Raw genomic sequence first — 22,454 nt, forward strand, 5'->3', positions numbered from 1 at the left:
ACTCACCTGAGTAAACATTCTTTCAGAATACGCACAGTTAGTGTACATGCATTGAGTCTGTGTGTTGGGGGGGAGGGGGTGGGAGGAAGTTAAGAAAAAAGTTCACACTATAATGAAACGCTCTTAAATACAACTTTTGTAATCAGACTACATTTTAATAGATGAACAGATGAATAACACAGTATGAGCTTAACTCTAAAGCAGAAGTGACTTTGCATACAGCTGCTACACATTTAACAAAAGGATTTAAATATTTTGCAGAAAAATATGAAGTGGTGAGACAGGGGAGGGGGAAGAGAGAGGGCGAGGGAGAGGGAAAAAAAATGAATCTTGTACTAAGGTGAATATACTTTCCAAAGAGAATTGTGCTGATGGAGGGACAGGCAGGGCAGTGAATAGGTTGCAATTGGAGAGTGAAGCAAAGTGTCAGCTTCAATTAAGGTCACAGTCATACAGCACAGAAAGAAACCCTTACAATGCTTTGAGCTGCTAAGGATGTAGTGATGACAATGGGGTTCAAAATAAAGCAAGATCCAAAACTGCACTCCAGTGATTAAAAGCATAACTGGGATCATGACTTTAATCCAGACAATTTCCTATTTGTATATTTCAATGTGATGGAGACATCAAGTCCAACCTATAGAGTAAGTACATACATGCAAGCTGACTTCTTCTCATTTAAAAGGCAGATCACAAAAAAAGACAGGCTGAAACAAGATAGGCACAATAATCCCAAATAATCCATTCATACAAGCCTTTATTGGTAGTGGGAGATGGTATACAAGTATATTGCCTGCAAGGATGGCAGTTGTTCTTAATGCACTCTACTTCCATTCGTTATTTCCATTTCATTTCAAATAGTGAGAAACTGTTTTTGCCATGAAACACTGTACTTCATATGAAAACAATAATCAGTTGATGTCTGAAATTAAAGAATAAAATCTATATGCATTGTCTGGTATATATACATTTTGTGCTGCTACTCCATTGCTCAGTTCCTGGTATAATGCATTTCTGACTTGTGTTGAATTGTACAACTGAAGTCCAGTGGTGTGGTTCACCAATTATCTCAGAATCACAGAATGAGGAAACAACATGTCCTTTAACTGCATCAGCAGCAACAGTCAGCCTCCAAATTACCTTCTCTGGAATGGACAATAATGGGTATTCTTAAAATCAATCATGTTCTTTCAGAGTGACAGCACTAATTCTGGACCAAGACAGAAGTTGTTAGGGTATTACCTACTGCAGCATGTGACTACATCATGAACTGGGATTCAAAAACAAGATCAGCAGCACCACAAACAGGGAATCAAAGCAGAATATAAAATCATCACGTGAAAGTGGAATTACAGGGGAAAATCAATTAGACCACATCGACCGGATTTAGTTTACCCCCTTCATGCACCCTGTCCTTATTTATTTGATGTGATACAGAATAGTGAAACAGGGAAATCTACAAAATAGTAAAAATTTAGAACTGGATGCTTGCAGCACAGGGGCTGTGCCCCTACCTCTGGACCAGGATTCCCCGGGTGAAGTCCAGAGGTGTACAGTAACACTCTGAACTGGTTAATTAGAAAAATATCCTTTAAAGGTTAGAATTAGTTACACCTGGATGAGGAACCTGGGAGGCACAAGATCCTTCTGCAGCAACACTGGCAGAAAGGTGTAATTAACGTGACATGCATTATACCCTATTGTGGAATTGCACACACAAAATTAAGTTCACATGGAATCTCGTTCTGGGGGGAGCTGGGACAAGAGATTGAAAGTCGAATAATTAGATTCCGACACACTTGAAATGCAGAACCCATTTTGAAGTCATATTCTACTCTTAGTTTTATAAAATGTTTGGATTTTACAAACTGCAGAACAGCTTTGTGTCATTTGCAAAGCAGAAACGGTTGGACTACCTACTGTATTGGCAGAGGAGCTGCGATAACAAAACTAATATGCTGCAGTGCAACCCCTGGCAGGACAGTACAGCGATTGAAATATGCAGTTTCTACAATAAAAACAGTCAACATAGGAGATCATTGGACCCCTCACATCCATGCTGGTTCTCAAATTGCAACTTGGCTTGTCCCATTTCTTCACACTTCACCCATTTTGCTGCCAATCTTTTCTTTTGGTACTCCTTATCTAATTTCCATTTGTGCGGGGAGGAAATCAAACTTGAACGTGCTTCCAGCAGACTTAAGCAGTGTATTTCAGACCCTAACTACTCATTGTGCAAGGATGATTTTCCTCATGTTGCCATTGCTTTTTTTTTGGCCACTAAGTTTACATTGTCCTCTGGCTCTTGACCCTTTCACCAATGTTAACACTTGCTCAGTGTCTGGACTCCCAATGATTCTGAACAACTCTTATCAAAACTCCTCTCAACCTTCTCTCCAAAGGGGAGCAACCCAAGCTTCTCCAATCTGTTCACATAACTGAAGTCTCCCATCCCTGGAACCATTTCACAGATGTTCTTTTCTTTTTGAAAACACCCATTCCAATGCCTTCAAAATCCTTTCCAATGTCTACTAACCCAAAGTTGGACATAATACACCAGTTAAGGTTAAATCAGTCATTTTTAAAGTCCCACCAATGCTTTCTTGCTTATTCTACTGTCTTTGTGAAAAATTCTAGGATCCCAGATATATTTTTCAATCTGTTCTGGAAATTTCAAAGATGTGGGCACATTTTCTCAAACTGTGTTCCTGCATCCCTTCAGAACTGTGATCATTTCACATTGTCATTCTTCTGATCAAAATTCACACATCTCTAATAAATTTCATCTGCTACCTACCCATTCATTCCAAGCAGCTGGGCTCCGTTCTCTTGAAGTCTTGTCACTATCCTCCTCAATTCATAATATCTACAAGTTGTGCGTCTCTGCAAATTCTGAAATTATATGCTCTACACCCAAGCCTAAGTCATGAATATATATCTAGTGTTGCCTTCCTTCTGCTCATCAAACCATTCACCATGTATTTTGCAGCCACTAAGCCAAATGTGTACCTTGTGCTGCCACTATTGTCATCTAAGTTGGCAGGATACACACGTATTGGAAGATTTCTTCATTATGGGAAGGAAGCATGGGCCAATCTCCACAATTTATATTCTATTTATGACCCAGGAAGCTTTTTAAAAACAGGATTTATTTTGAGAAAATGCTTCGTTTTCTGTGCTTTCTACATTATGATCTAACTCCAACATATAGCAACATATATGCTGGTTTGCTAATAATCAAGTGTGTTAAATGGACTAAATGGGAATAAGCAAAAACTCAAAGCAACTTGCAATTCTAACATTTAAATGTATAAATTCCAAGATGGCCTTAAACTAGAAACATTTCCACTTTAACTAAGTTTCCATCAATGCCTTGTTAATTCCTGCAACTGGAAGGTTTTGGCCTTTGATAACCATAAAAAGGTACATAGAGAGAGTTATGGGTCACAAATAAACTTTAAATTTACTTTGCCATTAATTTGCACACATCTCTTACATGAAATTTATCCAAACTGCCCCCACCTGAATATTTCTTCAACGAGGCAGTAGGGCAGTTCCTACTATCTCGGGGCCAAAGAACAGTTCTTTACGTTGTTTAACCAGTTTTGGATATCTTAATATCATAAAGATGTTCAAAAAACAGTATGGGTTAACAATGAAGATGCATCAGAGTGTTACTCAGTTACACTGGAGAAACGGAAGGCAATTTTTTGTCACTAGACCTCAGCAATTTAAAAGGAGAATTTGGTAGAATATTGCTAGAGAATGAATAATCAAGATACAAATATATTTGAGGCAGTTCAGATCAGGCTTACTAGATTGATAACTGAATGGTGTGGGTTGACTTAACAGGATAGGTTGGATAGGCTGGGCTGTTTTCACTGAAGTTGAAAAGAACGAGGGGTGACTCTTTTGACGTGTATAATAACAGTGGTCTTGACAAAGTGAACATGGAAAGGAAGTTCTCTCTTGCAAGGCCAGAACTAAGGGGCATCGTTTTATAACTAGGAGCTGCTCTTTTGGGACAGACAAGAAGAAATTGCTGATGGGTGTGCAACTTTGGAAGTCTCTGCCTAAGGCAGAGAAAGATAAATCCTTGCAAGGAAAGGGAAATAAAAAAGGTTAGATGAGACTGTGGAACTTGAAAAGACAGATCAACCATGATCTCAATGGTACAGGCAGCTAGAGGAGCCAAATGGTTGAATTTTGCTCTCATGCAAGTCCAGTGACTCACTGTTCCCATATATTTAAGGCAATTGGTGGTAACGAGGGGGATAAAATTTGTATCACAAGTAGTCAAAAAAATTATGAGGAGGTACAATGTGCAATATTTTGCCATCAATCAGTGCGGCAACGGAAAACCTAAATTCTTCTTGAGGAGGCTTCAGGTAGTTGCTTAAAAGATCTGCTGAGCGAATAAAGTGGAAATGAACAAGGTGCCTCATGTTGAGAAATACTGCACAGAAATGTGTCAACATGGCTAGTTTTAGTGTTGCAGAATTCCATGATTCTGGGTAAAAATTCACCCTGTGAATAAATCCAACATAAGTTTTTAAGATGTGGCAAATGCGAGGTATGGCAAAAGCAATTTTTTTTCCACTTCCCAAAAAACACTTCTACAAAGCAATTAAAACCAGTTCTGCAATTAATCAATCACTTACTTGTAAACACATATAAGAAACAAATACACACTGCAAAATGATCCAGGGTGAATTATTATTTAGATTCCCTTCTGTTCAATTCAGTTTACTGAGAGGAACAGTGACAGCTGATTAACTTGCTGTTGGATCTTGGTATTCACAAAAGCACAACTCCCATGTCAAAGTTGACTGATAAATAATAAAAGGAGACATATACAGGAATACCAGATGAATGCCTCTCAGTTGAATAAAAATAGGTTTAATATTTAGATGCTGTAAATGCGCCTTATTGGGCTTGGATTATTTCTCTTTAAAGGCTTAATTTAACATCTTATTCACGATATTTGAAGACAAAAGTAAAGCATAGATCTGCTAACGTAAGACCGCAACAACTCAAAGTGTTCCAAGTCTTCAGAAGCAGTGGTACTAAATTTGAACTTTGTTATTCCTCAGATTGGCCAATGACTCTAATTAGGAACAACTTACACAATTACAATAAAATAGGTCAAATATCCTCAATGGTTTTTCAAATTTCAGTACCACCATTTCCAAATACATGTGGCTGTCCAAGGTTAGAGATATACAGAGCAAGCACTGACACTCCTGTAAGTAACAGCAAACACTAAGCATCTTGCTGAGACAGTGCAGAGCATGTTTTACTATATATCTAATCTACACTCCAAACTCTATTGGGAGTGCATGGTGTTAATGTGACATAAAATGCATTCCATTCTCAGTTAATCAATCAAAATCAACCAAATGTGACATCCCTTCCATCACTGCAGAACACAATCCAAACTCTAAACAGATAAAATTGCTGCTCATCACAAACCTGAAGTGTTTAAAATATTACCAGAAGACTTGGTTTCTGAATAGTATTCCTTCCAACATTAGTAACAATGTAGTAAATTAGCATTAATAAAACTCGACTGTACTTAACTACAGCATCAAGAAGCATTGTTGAATTCAATAAAAATGGTGTTTTGTGGTCTAGATTTAGCAAGCAAAAATACCAGCAGTTTGCCTGCAGAAAAATTAATTTGAAATGCGAGGACATTTAAGGCTTTCAAATAACGTATTAAAGGAGACCTTTTCCTTTCCAACAAGTTGGTTTAATTGAGCCATTGCCACCCAATCAGCTACCCAAGCTAGCACCACTGGATTCTAAGACACAAAATTTGTGCAGCCCGCTGCAATCTAGAATTTTTTTGGAAGTTTCTTAAGTAGCAACATGAGCTGACAGGAATAACACTGGTCTGAGTATGCGATCCCAAATTATTTACTCTCAGGTCTTGTCTAGCTGCATGAAGTGTGTATTCGGGTCTGTCAGGGACATTGTAAGCATGATTATAAAAGCAACTTGAATGTCAATATCAGATACAGCAAATTTATTTCAATAATAAATGAAAAAGTTTAAACTGCCATCAAAAATATAGCACAGAGACATGAGTTCATAAAACAAAACCAGCACTCTTTCCAAAAAGGATGCAGGAATAGCTGATGCAGGAAATAAGTTTACAACTACAATGGAGTGCACTTAGGAATTGGGAGTTAATCACATTTGATGTGGAATGACTCCAGTTCTGCAAAGCTAACGCCAATGAGAATCAGAGGGAAAATCCTAGAATGGTTGGAGCACTACCTAGTGCAAAAAAGATGGTTGTCATTATTGGAGGTCAGTAACCTCAGTTCGCGTACAACGCAGGAACCTTCAACATTACATAAGGCTCTTTTGACACAATGGGTGTCCTTACTTCCTGGTCAGAAGTCTAGATTCAAGGTGGCATAATATCCAAACCAAGTGATTAAAATTATTTTCACTTCTTCCACCACTAACACAATGGCAGCGCATTTCACCTACAAGTTGAAAAGGTTTCTGAAGCAGGGTCCCGACCCGAAATATTAGCTTTCCTGCTCCTCTGATGCTGCCTGGCCTGCTGTGTTCCTCCAGCTCCACACTATGTTATCTCAGACTCCAGCATTGGCAGTTCCTACTATCTCTGAACTAGCTAGTGATGCCCACATCCTAGGAATGCTATAGTGAGTAACTCACCTTCTTAGTCCCCAAAGCCTCTCCATCTACAAGACACATGTCAGGAGTGTGACGGAATATTCCCCACTTGCGTGGATGGGTGCAGCACCAACACCATCCAGGACAAAGCAGCACACCACAGTGGCACTACATTCAAAGCATCCACACTCTGCACTGCCAGCGGTCAGTAGCAGCAAAGGGTACTATCAGATATGTTGCAGAAATTCACCAAAGATTCTCAGACAGCACCTTCCAAACCTATGCCCACTTCCATCTAGAAGGACAAGGGCAGCAGATATGTGGGGACACCACCACCTGCAAGTTCTCCTCCAGGCCACACACTGACTTGGAAATACATTGCTGTTCCTCACTACTACTTGGTCAATATCCTGGAATTCGTTCCCTAATGGCACTGTGGATCAACCCACAGCAAGTGCACTGCAGCAGTTTAAGATGACAGTTCACCAATATCTGCTCAAGGGCAACAAGGTATGGCAATAAATGCTGGTCAGCCAGCAATGCTCACATCCCACAAATGGATAATAAAGAATCAGACCAAACATTTAAAAAAAAATTAGGTGAACTAAACTAAGCAAAAGGGGTATTAGTATACCTAAACTATAAGGGTTCAATATCAATAAATACAAATTTTACAATGGTTGGCTGAGATTCTCCTGACATCAAAACTATGATTTTTTTCTATTTTTGCCTAAGTACTGTATTCATTTTTCCAAAGAGAAATGTGAAAGTAAACTGATATTCTGAAGAATAAATATTTCATTTAAATTCGGAAACCTTGTTTCCAGAAGAAAACAAAATACTTGAAGCAACTTTTAAACTTGCTTATGGCCAAATTCAACTTGTGGTGTACAAAAGCTGCTTTTACAACCTTGCTTATAATACCAGTTTGACGATTATCCAAGCCTCTAACAAAGTAGTTTAGTACCAAATGTTAAAAGTCAACAAGGTTGAAGCTTTGATGATTTTTGCCTAAGTTAGCTACATAGCCACTGAATGGCCGTGCAGAGGAAACTACAAAACTGTTCTTGGGTACTAGCCCACCCCACAGATACAGTAAGCTTTATTTAGCTAAAAAAAGGCTCACATTTTAAGCATTTTTGTATTCCTTGGCTTATTGCTACCAGTGGGCAGGCAGTACACAACCTATTCCTGCAATTGTGTAATGCTCAGGAGAACAAATTTAGCCAACAGGACAGCTTGGGATAAAAGAAAACAGGTTTTCAGAACAGTCTGCTGAGCAAGCTAGAGTAATCACAAAAAACAACCGCTCATTTCAAGAAATTGCTCAATCAGAATGGGCCAATCAACAAGAAGTCTCACTACAAAAGTGGGGAGAGTTTCAACATCAGTGACTCAAATAAAACAGTCAACAGGTGATCCAATTCAAACAGCCAAACTTCAAAAAATTAATTTTTTGGATGCTTTCAACAAAAACAGTTATACTGCTGTTGCTACAGTGACTTGAGGATCACAAGGATACAATGGGACCACGTTATTCTGCAGCTGGCAATTTTTGATTGATGCGCGAGATTAAGAATTCGCCCACACTTTTGATTCAAGATTGCTATCCAACCTTTTCAATAAAAAGCAAATCAACAACTCCAGTAAACAAAGTCTTGCTGAGCTATACAAAGCTCATACAGCATCTAAGTGCAATCACTTTTCTACCAGCAGCCGTTATGTGCAAACTACTCAATGTGGATGATGGTTACAGCTGACTGGCTTGGAAAATTGTACAAGGCTGCAGCAAAACTACAACCCATAAGTAGTGTACTTTCATCTCGATACCAAAAATGGAAATTTCTGGTAATTTGAAGGGCTGACTTACTAAAAATTCTGCAGTATTCTATCGCTTAAATGCCATCATGTATTGTGGATATGGAATGCAATGACAAGGGAACAGTGGCAGCTAGCATAAATCTGTTAAACAATGGCTCTTAGATTAGATTGCGAAGTGCCAAAACAACTGGCGTGTTATCAAGGCATCAGCTCCAAGACGAGCAATCAAGCATCTCAAATTTAGAACATTCAATTTAAAACCTGTTTTGAAGCAGGGATTGGACAGCTTTTGCATAGTTGTCTAAAGTTTCCATTTCTAATGCTTTCTAAAAATACATTGATCCATTTACAGTATCATCTCAATATCAATCCAGTCATTTAATCACGTGAATCAATTTTGCCAGCTGCACAGTCTCTATTTCAAATAGATGCCAATATGAGTAAGTTTCCTCTATCACCAAGTGCAACGATTCAATGTTCTGCACGCCTTATAATAACTGACAAGAATGGCTTTGTGCTTCAATTTAAAGATCAACAGGTAGACCTAATGCTCTGCAAAAATCAACAGCGTGAAAAACTGAAACCAAAATTTTGAAGTCTAATGATTTGGGATAAACAAAAAAACCTGCAGAATTCTGTTCAAAGTGTATGTACAAGATGTTTGTATTGCAATGAATGTAAAATCTCTCATAGTACCATGCAAGAGCAGAATATTTTACTCGCACACTTGCCAGCATCACCCTATGATCAATACCATAAACATTTGGTTACTAAGTTACCCTTTTGACAATTTTTTTTAGAACTGCTTGTGTGCAAGCTGGATCTTGCATTTAAGCACACATCATTGACTACACTACTTCATAATTAGATTCTTAAGTGAATTTATTGAAATTGAGGAGCTCCACATTTGTGCAGTAACTGAACAGTTAACAAATTACAGATAATATATCATTTCTAAACATGGGAACCTTCAGATTCCAACAAGTTAATACATGATTAATAGCACTGCCATACATTAAAACAAAGCAGGAGGTTCTGCATTAACTGCTGAGATGGGAGTTTTGCGCCCAACATTAATGGCTGACGTGCCTGCCAGTTATACAAGTGTAGATAAAACACTAATTACAGGCAGACCATCTCCTTAAAAATGGAATCCAGGGTACTCTTTTGTACTTCCTTACAATCAACAAAAAAAAAAGGTCAAACCAAACAGTAGCTTGGGACAGGTAACAAAATACTTTAAGGGCAAAACTAAAGTGCCAAGTTCCTTTCCCTGAAGTTAATTTCTCCATATCTTTAAGAAAATACAATATTCACAAATTCTTAGCTTCAGGATGTAAAAAAGCTTGAAGTTGGCAGGATGTAGCAATCAAACTGAACATTACATAACAAAACAGGCAGTAAGGGTTAATAGTTGAATATGCTATGAAGAAAATCAGGATTTTAAATAGATCAGATTTTAAATAAGGAGTTGAAAACAACTCCTTTGAATGAAACTCATCTCCCTCCTCCTTTTGCACCAAACATCCCACTTTATATATTTGAATATTCTATTACCACCACTATACACTGACCTCGCCGAGCTTTCCCTGCAGTCTGGCAACTAGGTCTGTGACCTCTTTCTCTTGCCTTCCCCTGCTGCCTCCGTGAGCAAAAGGATAAAACTTGATAAAACAGAATGAAGGAAAACTATGAATTCAAAAAACTGCAGAATATGTGAACAGAGAAACAGATCAAGACAAAGTGGAAAACAGTAGCACAAATACATGGCAAATGAAGCGAACGTTGCTGAGTGATGGCTACTGAACTTTACCATGGCAAATGCTGATATATAAAAGCCAAGTAAAGCCTGGGCATGTCCATAAATGAAGAAAAATTAGAGCTTCCATCTTAGGGAAACACTAAGCATACCGTTTATACCTTACTGCTAGAAAGTGGTAAGAAGTTAATTATTTACTGGTTAACTTTTCTTCTTTACTGAGGGCTTGCTTTGCTTTATAAATTACAAGTTTAAACATGATGTTCCTTTGCAAGAAATAATTTGTCAAGTGCACCTAAGAAATTTGCCAACTGTGGTGGTGCAAGGGCAAGATCATGGAAAATGTTAACTTGTAATGAAAGATTTCAACCACTGTATAGATGTTGTCACCCTGATAGATTAATCTAAGTACAAGAGCTCCCCCAGTGCAAACTAGTCTCAATGGTCAATCTTTTCTTTCAAAAAGACAATGCCTTTCTGTATGCAAATCTGATGTCATCTTAGACTTGTAAGATTTATGAAATTTACTAATCTACACTTATTTAAATAATCTGATCAACATTTGAGCACCAAATTTCCACTTGGATCATGGCTGATCTTCTATCTCAATGCTGTAATCCTGCTTTATCCGCATAATCTTTGATGCCTTTGATATTTAAACAAAATCTTCATTATGTTCAGTGACTTGGCCTCCACAACCGTGCTAGAGAATTCCACAGGTTCACTACTCAGTGAAGAAATTTTTCATCTCAGTTAAGTGGCGTACCCTATAACCCAAGGTTGTGACCCTGGCATCTGGACACCCTGAACAGGGGAAACATTCTCTTTTCACCTAGTCTGTCTAGTCATGTTAGAATTTTATACACTTCCATCAGATCCTCTTTCATCCTTCTAGACTCCAGTGATTACAGCTCAGTCGAATCGCTCTCCCCTTTTTTCTCAAGAGGTCCCAAAAGATACAACAAACTGGAACCAATGTTCCAAACTCAAGACCACCAAGAACATTACTATTCCTCAGTGATCCAAGCCAAACACCAGAGAAGCCTGCAACATCGGATGTTCAATGCAATCGGCTCAATGCTTCTTTCTGCATCCTTTTTTGCATTGTGACAATATTGTTAAAAATGAACAGTTGGTCTTTCAGCAAGACAGCTCAGTTAACCAGATTTTTCAGGTCTTATCCATCGGATAAGACACTGAAGCCCAGTCATTTACTTGCTCCACCGGTTTAAGAAAATGTTTAAGATTGCAGAACATAACTAAATACAAGCAGCTCTCAGATCTTAAACATTCCTCCTTTAATCAATAAACAAAAAAAACTTCTGTTCGTTTATCTCAGTGTTGTTTGTGGGATGTTGTTGAAAAATTGCTGGATGGTCAACAGCTAGTCCACTTCAAAACAAACTCTGGTGAAGCAGTTGCAGATTTGACAACTGAAATAATGTCAATGCTAGTATATTATTTCATTTTGTGAAGATGTATAAAGAATATACTTACTTTTCATAACTGACAGTACTACTTTTTTTGTAGTGGAAAGACTGAATACTACACTACTAGTCAGTGCATTTTTCTATTCATGCCTGGAATGCAGGAAAATGAGTCCTTCATTTGTTTATGTAGTCAGTGGATAAAAGACTGCTGAATGGATTAGATTCTGCCTGCTTCTATAACTCAAAGGTGTTTACTTTCTTGATTATAAAAAGGTATGCATGGTGAAATTTAACAGTTTGGTTAATACCATAATGTGGGTAGAAAACGTGGTGTAAAAACATTGCTCAACTATACCAGAGAATGCGGAGAAATCTAAAATTCATATGAGCTCTGAAATCTCAGTGCAAGGCGTATGGAACTTGAAAATGGGTGCAATACATTCTACCCTGTGCTGCAAAAGTGCTTAGTGTCTACAAGAAAAATACTTAAAAGTCTGTCCTTAAGCAGGAGGCAAGTACTTAGAGAACTAGACATTTTAGTTTACAAAAAGAAAGAAAAATCAGTTGCATGATCTTAAGTTTCTCTGAAATTTAGTGGATTTTAAAAAGATTGAAACAACTTGAAGGCTTTCTTTGAAATCTTATGCACGAGCTCTAAGCAAAGTAATGCACAGATTAAAAACAGGTCTAATTCTTTATACACAACCTACAATTTACCTGGGCTGAAATAAAAAGAACAATTTTTACTGTAAACCACACATGTACTTGATTTAATCAAGATACAAGTTGGACGCTAGCTTTTTCAACAGCCTCTTTCAGGACAAGTTGAAACTTTCAGGAATGTAGTGCAAAGCCACAGAAGTAATTCACAGGAGTTCGGAAAACTGAATATAAAAGGATTCTAAGCTATTTTTCAAGATTCCAAATGAAACTAAATGTTTGGTTTGATTTTCAATTTTGATAGTGTAGTTATAGCTATTCCTATTAACAATCAAATTCACAACGTGCATCATAAGCAAAAACTTTTACAACACGAGAAAGTTTATTTTAGGGATTTTTAAAAGGCTCAAACAAAACAGGATTGAAATTTTACTTCACTGGTAACACAAACAGACAAAACAGGCAGAATTAAGCTTGGATGTTTTTAAGTCAGGGGATTTGTATGATGTGCAAGTGACAAATCATGTATATATGGTATTTTTTTTATTACCGTTACAGAAAAAAATACCAATTTAGTTTTAGTAGCACCACAAAGCTGAATGATTTGTATGTATCTGCAAAAGTTCTGTACCCAGACAGGGCAAAACAAAAATATGTTGATTATTTGTTATTGAATGAGACTTGTCAAATTTTCATTTGTTTGAGCTCAAAGTTCAAAACATGTGCTGTTATGAAAATAGAATTTTAAGGAATAAAGTGTTAAAATTGTAATTCAACATCTACTTTGTACTGGTCAAGTAAAAAGTCTAATGTGGTTTTTTCCATGTGCCTTATCATAGTGTAAAGAAACCTGTTTCACCATTAAAAACATACCTATTAAATCATAAAACGTTGAGTGATACAATGTGAAATGGAAGATAATACACTTCAAACATTCTTTATTTGAATAAACAGAATGCACATAATAGCCTATACACATGTAATACTAAATAAAGACAGACATCACATGAACACTTTCATGTTCACCAAAGCAAACTGTTGAACCACAAACTCTGAAAATTATCATACACTGATCTGTACAACATCAAGTCATACAGAAATTAACTAGCATTTTCAATGTGAAATACAGTGCATTATTTTGCACCATTATCAGGTCACACATACAGATAATATGTGCAGACATGGGTAATTATTTCTAAATATTATCCATCAGTATTTTAAAATACGAATGCATTTTAGTAGGTATTACAGAACATACCCTGATAAGTGTGCATCATGGCATATTTAAATTTATGTATTGTTTTGAAAACTGTTTTAAAATTAATTAACATTATTGTCTAACGACTATCATTTAAAAATAGCAACTTAGATGTAAAATCAATAAAAGGTTCAGATTGTATTTTTGTTTTACATACTGCTTTCGATGTTCCAGTTGCTGGTTCAGAACGATCACTAGAAAGTAGAAGACAAGATGATATTACAGTCACTTGCTTTGAGCTCATAAGTTAAACATAAAAGATACCTATAACAACAAGTGAAAGGAGAAAATATTTTCAATACAGAATACTCTTATTATGAATTCTCAACCAAAAATATCAGTGTGCTTTGAAAGCATCAAAGACTAGTCATGAGAAAACAGTCAAATAGAATTTCAAAATGAGCACTGTCACAACTGGAAGAATGCATCCATAATCACGTGCCACTGTTTCATATGCTGTTACCAAACGCTGAAGATTCCAATTAAACCAACAGGAAGACCAACTTGCCTAACTGCTATTAAGGACAAAAACAATTCACAGGAATGAACACTTATTGTAACACACTTAAAACTTTTACCAAATGGCAGAGAGAAGGAAGTTTCTCATACACTATCATGCAATTTGAACTATATCCCTCAAACCCCAAATTTACATCCTTATTTATGATCGAGGGAAGAGACAGACTGCTCGACGCATATCAAGGAGTGTTGAAAATATAGACAAGGTACAGAAGAACAGGAGACCACATCTCTAGATTTGGTTAAATCGTCTGTTAATTGTTTTTGGATTTTAGTAACAATTGCATTGCGGTCTGTAAAGTGATTGCCTTGCGTCATTTTGATAACTGATCCAGTGGGCCTAGGTCTTTTCTGGTTACAGAGAGCCTGACAGCAACATTTCCAATTCACAGGCATTGATATTACTGGCTACCCTGCACTTACAGCTTTGGAACAAATTGAAATTCAAACAGAGGGCTTTTGTCAAGTGGCCTCAAAGACTCTCAGTACCACATTGAAAGTATTACCCCTCACTACTTCGCAAAGCAAATATGTTTTGCTGAACTAAGATAAAAAGTGCACCTTTTGATTTTTACAGGTTGCAAAACTCTCCAAGTATTTCAGCGATACAGCTGTACAACCTTCAGTCCAGTTTATAGTCCAAAAAAAAAGAGAGAAAATTTTGTGGTCCCTTATATTATCAAACGTGCATGATTCACTCAGTGAGCAAAAAACAAGGTCAGTGATCACGTTGGCCTTATCTATCCTATTGGTTGAAGGCACCTGTATAATGGTGGACAGGTTGTATATATTACAGGCATACAACATTCTGAATACAAGTAATTTTGAAATCAAATGCCAGTAAAATTTACCACTTAGTCAACTGCCAACAGACCCACACACAATAGATAGTTAATGCAATGCACTTATGCAACGGACTGATGGGGACAGTATTAACAACGCTGAATAAAAACCAAAAGAACTGCAGATGCTGTAAATCCGGAACAAAAACAGAAGTTGCTGGAAAAGCTCAGCAGGTCAGGCAGCATCTGTGAAGAGAAAATCAGAGTTAACATTTCGAGTCCAATGACCCTTCCTCAGAACTGCTGAGCTTTTCCAGCAACTTCTGTTTTAGTTAACACCACTGAACCCTGAAATTCTGGTCTACGTCAAAATAATTAGACAATATTTTTGTTTGTCCAAAACTACCAATTTCAAATTTACTGATCCAAGCAAAATGTCAGACGACTAATTTCCAAATCAATGTGCTTGAAATAAATAAACTAAATTTGAAAACTAGTGCTACATTAGTGTCAGCCTCTGAGGAGAGTCACCATCTTATTCCACTGGATGCTTGGTATCTTGAAGCGCAAGTAATATGCTTCATGGCCAAACTCTCTCTCATTTTTCCCCTTATTCAATAACTGATTAATAGTTAATCAATCTTATTGCTGTTTGTATGATCTTACTAAGCGCACAATTACCACAGCAGGTCAACATAACAATTACACTAATTTAAAGCAATATGTTGCATTGTATTTGGAAATGGTAAGGGCCTTGAGATTGCGTGTTGTACAAATGAGAGTCTTTTTCAGTCACAAAATATGTAGTCTTCTCAACTCAAAGTCACTTAATTACTCATTCACATTTTGAGTACTAATGCCCACTCTGCTTTGATACGTACACAATTTAATACTGGATATAACTTCCTGTTGTTAATTGCAAAAAAAGTTGAAGACCAAAAATATTTAGATGCAAAAGAGTAATATTTGCAAGGCAATTCATATGAAGGCATTATTTAATTGTGCAAGAAAAGTATCCTTATGGGTGAATGACTTTTTAACCACTGAGTATTGCCAGCATTTTATTTGTTTAGATTTCTAGCCTATGATGTATTTTGCTTTCTTTAAATGAAATCCTTATTCAGATTCAACAACATGCTTTCTTCAACATTTAGTTCCTCGTGTTGGCTTTTTTTTTGCCATTTTTACATTTGGAAGAAGTCCTGTCTTGACACTTCTTGTTCTTGCTATTCAGTTTCAGGTTTTACTGTTTTAGCATCCTCGGGAAAGTGGTAGATCTGCCAGGTATATCTGTAAATTGAGTCAGAAGTCCAAGAAACAGAGCATCTGTTGCTTTGCACAGGACTATAACGAAGGTTCTGCCACAAACCAAAGAACAAACACTTTGTACTTGCTATAGGATCACTGTGCCCAACACATCTATGCTGATGTTTATACTCCACAGGAGCAACCTCCAAATCTCTTACCTAACCTCATCAATCTGTCCTTTTATGCCTTACTCCCACAAGTTTATATCTAATTTGACATTTATGGGATCTATGCCTTCCATCTAACTACGTGCAGGAGTGAGTTTCACATTCCTATTATATGGGTAAAAATGTTTCTCCGGAATTCCTTATTGGATTTATAAATAATTTGCCTCTAAAGCACCAAGCTTTGCATCCACCACAACACTTCCAATAAGTCTACCATTACACATTCCCAGTTAACCTTAACATCTTCTACCATGTCATCTCCTCCAGTATTAAGGGAGTGTCCCATCCTGTTTGATCTTTGAGAGAGTAATTCAAGTCTCTGCTTCTCAGTGCTATGAGAGGATAGAAATGTATCCCAATGCTCAATGGCTTGTTTATTGCTTTATAAATCTATCATTATTTAACATATGCAATTGTATTCCTAAATCCTTTTGTTCTATTAACCTATTTCAACATTTTTTTTGACAAATAACTTTTTTATACTTCCTACCAGAACACCCAGTTCTTAAGTAGTGTTACTGGACTTGAAACGTTGATTCTGATCTCTCTCCACAGATGCTACTAGATCTGAGATTTTCCAGCAATTTCTGTTTTTGAACCAATTCAAATCAGCTTCCCTATCCTTGTATTTGTAACACTGTAAAATTAAAACAATAGCTTCAAAGGCAAATATCAATGTTATTTTTAACAAACAAGCTACTGCTCCAAACCAAAAGTGACAAAACAAAGGTTTCAACACTAAACTCTGCTTTATTTAAGGAGATTTAGAAAGAGAATGAGAACATATTCAAAACATATGCAAATAACATCTGACTACTGTTTGCAGAACCAAAATTAAGTAAGTTTATTAAATTAGGGAGGTCAGAGAACATGACCATTATCAGTCCCAAAGCTTCACAACTGAATTCTATTAGAGCATCGAGCATCCTATTTGCAAAGTTTGACAAATTCAAAACAGCAATATCAATATTAGCTTACTCTGCAGGTTGAAACATATTTAAACTAATGCTCATATTAATATACATTTATGATCTATGCATTGGCCTGACTGTGCATGAAACCAAAATAATGAACACTACCTTTAAGTTTGGACATGCAGGTTTATTAGCAACACGTCATAACCTCAGACTTGGGTGTGACGGCTTAATTGATGAGTGTCAAGATTGAGATAATCAACTCAATCTGCCTTGGATTGCTCAGTTAAGTTTGTTTGGTGGATAGCAATGATAAAGGGGCAAACAATGCAATGATCTTCCATTCTATCTCATTCACATAAGACACTTGACCATGGAACTTTACTGAAGAGTTAGTAACACTTCTGTATTTGTCTGCCTAGTGCAGACGATGCAATTAGAGTGAAGCGACCAATGACCATCCTTTGTGACGACAGTTTAGATAGCATGCGGATTCATTTCATCTATTACAACAACGTGCGAAAATTCACATAATTCAAATATTTGATACAACACAGAGACCTGAAGGATATTGCAATGCATCAGCCTTAAATAATTAGTAAAACCTTTTCTGCTGTCTTTCATGTCTAAAATGTAAAATGAAGGACTGCCGAATGCATCTCTGGTTAAAATCACACTCACTGTAATTGTTAAAATGTTCTATTGGTTATATAAAAATACTAGATAAAATCAAGCTCCTTAAAACATGTGCAAAACTGATTTTACACTGAAATTTTTCAGATACTTACATGACAAATGTTTTGCCAGCAGATTTCACACCTCCAATCGGAATCCTTTTTATAATCACAGATGAATTCTTGGGGATTAAAGCATTATCATCTGTATATTCTGTTAGGAGTTAAAGAAACCATTACTCAACAGGTGTCAGATTACAAGCACCGCTCATTCACCAGAAATACCTTGCACAATTGCAGAATGCAAGTCAAATTCATTCACGTGCTTTAGTAACCTCAAAACTATATGGATCAGACATTGGTTTCTTTCGTATTAATTTTTCTGATTAACCTTCAAAAAATGCAAAGCATTGAGCATTTGACCTTTGGCCTATAACCGCCTCATGAACACACAATATTTTCTTTTCAGCTGTATCAATTCTAATACTGGTGAACAAGAAACACTTCCATTATTTATAGCTCTGATCACTAGTTTTAATACTGCAGAAGCATGTGACCAGGCAAACTTCTGTGCGAAAGGGAACAATGGAATAAAATACTCACCCTCTCAATGGCAGGACCCTCATATGTACCCAGATCACCCAACTCTTTGGGTCATTTGTACAACGAAAAGCATGTAGACAGCTTTCAAATTTTTAATCAAATTGAATTTGAAATTGCTCTTTGACATTCTTACTGTTTAATGCTCAATACTTAACAACATATGAATGACTTTTTTGTGGGATTCAATCTCATTGAAGAGAAAAATGCTAACATAGCTAAAATTGCTATTTTATAGATTTTACAACTCTCAAAGCAACCAGCTTAAAATTATATAGTTATAGCATATGAAGTTGTATGATGCTTTCATTCGTTGTATATTTTAGCTTCTGAATTCTTGAAAATGAATGCAATTTTCTGGAATTTTCTTCAATGCTTCCAGATTACATGTCCAATGACACGATAACCCGGGATAATTTAAATCTTCAACATCTTGCATGACGTCATAGACCAAATAAATGTTATAGTTAAAGAGGATAATTTTCAAAACTTATTGAATTTCTTCTGCTGACACAGTAAATCAGAAGATTTATTTTATTAGTTAACCTGGCATAAGACAGGTGGCCTCAAAAGGTGTACAAAAAATTGGGATGTAATATGGAATATGGAATATAACAATGCTGTTTTGATAGATATTACAAATCAAGGTGCTTCTCATAGCTGCTTTCAAGTCAGATTGATGTAGCTTTAAAAATAACCGATCTTCCCCAAGGTGATTTTTTTTGATGATTCAATATTCTATCAATACTTAATTGGTCAGCTCCTTACATCCTTATTTCCTTCTTCCCCAAACTTTTATTCCACTACGAGTCAAAGCAGCTAAAGCAGAATATTCATTTTAACACTATCCAATTATATTTGTTTCTTATTTTCACCAGATTATTGGATTCCCACCTCACTCCCCCCCTCCCCCACCCCCACCCTGCTTTGGGACTTCTCTAGACATCCAGCCTATGCTTCAATCTCCATTAGAACACACTAAATTATTAATTATCACCAGGATAGTGACACTTGCTTTTCTTCTTAGTGTCTGTATCAAATTACTTTTTAAACCTGGTAATTTGGAATCCATCTGAACAAACCATGCTCTTCCTCAGAATTCATTGTGCTCCCACTATTCCTGAATATCTCCCTTCCTATAAAATTCCCCAATTCTATTTAAGTCTTTGATCATGCTCTCACAACGGAGAAGGGAGGCCACTTGAGAATTACTCAAGACCAGTTCCAATCACTCCTTGTATCCTTGCCACAGTGCCAGTCACGTTTTGTGGTTGGGGTGGGGGAACCAATTATCTCCCAGTTCACTTAAAGCTGTACTTAAAATATCCTAGCCAGTTAGCCTTGGAACCTCCACATGCCAAAATACTTCTGCAGCTATAAACCTGCTCAAAACGTTCCTTTAATTCAACCTATAAAGCTCAAATTGCCAGTAAAGCCATTCATATCTTACACTGGCGGTTCCCCATGGTATATCCTCAAGTCAGAGGGATGTAGATTTGAAATGATAGTGGAAAATGGTTTAGTCATTCATCACTACCTTGCTGGACCATATAATTTCTCATCTGCAAAGGCAAGTCACAATTTTTGGATTGTCCTAGATTTCAAAAATAGTCTCCTAGCTTCTTTTCTTGACAGCAAAGCAACCAATCTTAAGCTCCTCCACCCAACCCCTCAATGCTCATCTTTAAGGAGCTCATCCATTTCTTTGCCAATGTTGAGAGCAACCAGTTAAAGACTTTTGTCCTGTTAGCCCACCAGATTAAACTCTCAACTCCCTACACCTGATGCCACAAACTTAATTTTGCCACTCTCTCCTTCATGCCACCCTTGCAAACTCGTGAAGCTAATCTTACCTTTTTGCACCATCAACACTACACCACTAAAACTGGTGACCAACGCGTCTTCATATTAAGTGATATTGTTCACTACTGATGCCCCTCTATTCTAATCAGTTGCGATCTCCTCAAAAACAAATACCAACATCTCCTGCTCTTGCAAGCTTTTGCTGCATTTCCAACTTCATAATCCTCAGCAAAAGTCCTCAGAGATAGCGTCATCTGACAAACCCATGTGGATACCACTTAAAAGGATATATCACACAGTTTTTGACCCACAAGGGCAAAGATTTGGTCGGGGGTGGGGGGGCAGAAATAAGGGGAAGCTTAGGGCACACTCAGAACAACCATAATCCTACTGAACAGCATAAGGGGCTAGGAGGTCAATGGCCTATTCCTACTCCAATTTCCCTTATGACTCCAGAACTCTAACACTGAATCCCTCAGTAGAGGTTTCTGCCTTGATATAGTACCAAACAACTCTCAAAGTAACAAGTAGCATTTTAAGCAATTGGGATATGGTTTAACCTACACATTTTCACCTGTTTGCGATCTTTGACAGTTGACCACTGCATATCTTCAGCTACACCCCACTGTCCAGTTGGATGGCACCCATTTTGACAAGTTCCATTCTTAACTATGGAGTCACATCCAGAGATGTATCAGCTGCTATACTGTCAGATCTGGTGCTCCCCAAGTCTTTATTCTTGACGCTCTGCATTTCTCATCTATAGTCTGTCCCTTGGCAACATCTACAATCATGTCAGTTATGCAATTACAATGACAACAAGCAGCTCTACCTCAACTACCCTCCACCTTCTCTAACCCGAGTGAACATTCTCAACATGAGAATGGCAGCCACAATCTATCTGTGCATGCACATTTGTGTCAGTGACAACCTACCAATGTGATAACATTTTAAAACTAGTTTTAAGATCTGGGAAAACACCAAAACAATTATAATCAGTTTAAATTTCTTCACCAAGAGAATCCCCGATTTTATTGAAAAGTTTGAGGTAACATCACTTGTCACTTAAAAGGATGGGTTAGACAAGTTTTTGATCTACAATGTTGTCAAAGATTAAAGGGGAGAATTGGAAGAAAGAAACAAACTGAGGCCACAATCAGATCAGCCATAATCTTACTGAATTGTCAGAAGCCTGCATTGACACCAGGCTATTTAACAGTCACCAGAAATGTCAGTTTGCAAATAAATTTATAGAATGTTGTAGTGTTTTTTTTAAACAGTTTACAACTAGTTTAAAATTTAATCTAAAAAAATTGTGCAGTGTGGATACTTGTTTCCTGCTCGGAATCAAGTTTGGTGCATCAGACATGGTTACCTTGCCAGTCAGGCGTAATGTTCACTCACAGATAGCAATGGTCCACCTAGTGCTGGCAATGCCCATAATTGCTGCCTTTTCCATCAGCTGTCAGACTCCAAATGGTTAGCTATCTAGCACCAGAGTAGAAATTTCCAATTGAATACTGGTAGATCAAAACCATTATCTACACAAAAGCTGTTGCCTATCGACTTCACCCTGCTGGCAGTGCCAGAGCCAGACTGTTATCAACATGTGCACCATTTATGACCCCAACATGAACTTCTGACATGACCCTGCCAACACCATGAATATATTTCTACATAGGAAACATTGCTTGACTCTGCTCCACTGCAGCTTGTCCACTGCCAAGACACTCAGCCATGCCTCTGTTACCTCAATAATTACAGCACTGTAATCTAGACCATCTCCCAACTTCCATAATCTTTATGTTCCTACTGGCCACGTAAAGCTTTCACCAAGTTCCATGCTTGTACAACCCAGGCTCTATAATGGTCTATAGTCTTCGGTTAAATAATACCAATAGCGGTAACACAATTTTCAAATTCTTATACTTAATCAATTCTAGAATCTTAAAACCCCAGTTTAAATTCTCACATTTCTAGTATGCCTTCAGTTCCCAAGACCTCGGATGAAATACCCTCCAAAAATTCTTTTCTCCTTCCCTTCTTTAGGCCGTCCTTTTGGTCACCTGACTTGATACTTCCTTTGACAACAAAGGTGCAGAGCTGGA

At 37.2% G+C, this 22,454-nt stretch overlaps 1 protein-coding gene across 4 annotated transcripts in view; it reads right to left on the bottom strand.

The window, feature by feature from the left end:
* LOC109911756 (E3 ubiquitin-protein ligase RBBP6-like) overlaps positions 1–22,454 on the bottom strand; it is a 28,343-nt gene that overhangs the window by 953 nt on the left and 4,936 nt on the right. The window contains exons 2-5 of one of the 4 annotated variants that reach the window (XM_048609892.1): positions 18,058–18,157; positions 13,737–13,773; positions 10,047–10,136; positions 7–57 (exon numbers count right to left, since the gene is read on the bottom strand). In XM_048609892.1, coding sequence (XP_048465849.1) covers positions 7–57; positions 10,047–10,136; positions 13,737–13,773; positions 18,058–18,157 — 278 coding nt within the window. Of the gene's footprint in view, positions 1–6; positions 58–10,046; positions 10,137–13,242; positions 13,774–18,057; positions 18,158–22,454 lie in introns of those variants that run through there. The other 3 variants (XM_048609893.1, XM_048609894.1, XM_020511136.2) reach the window with 3 other exon arrangements.

The sequence above is a fragment of the Rhincodon typus genome, chromosome 21, assembly GCF_021869965.1.
Source record: "Rhincodon typus isolate 14 chromosome 21, sRhiTyp1.1, whole genome shotgun sequence".
NCBI lineage: Eukaryota > Metazoa > Chordata > Chondrichthyes > Orectolobiformes > Rhincodontidae > Rhincodon > Rhincodon typus.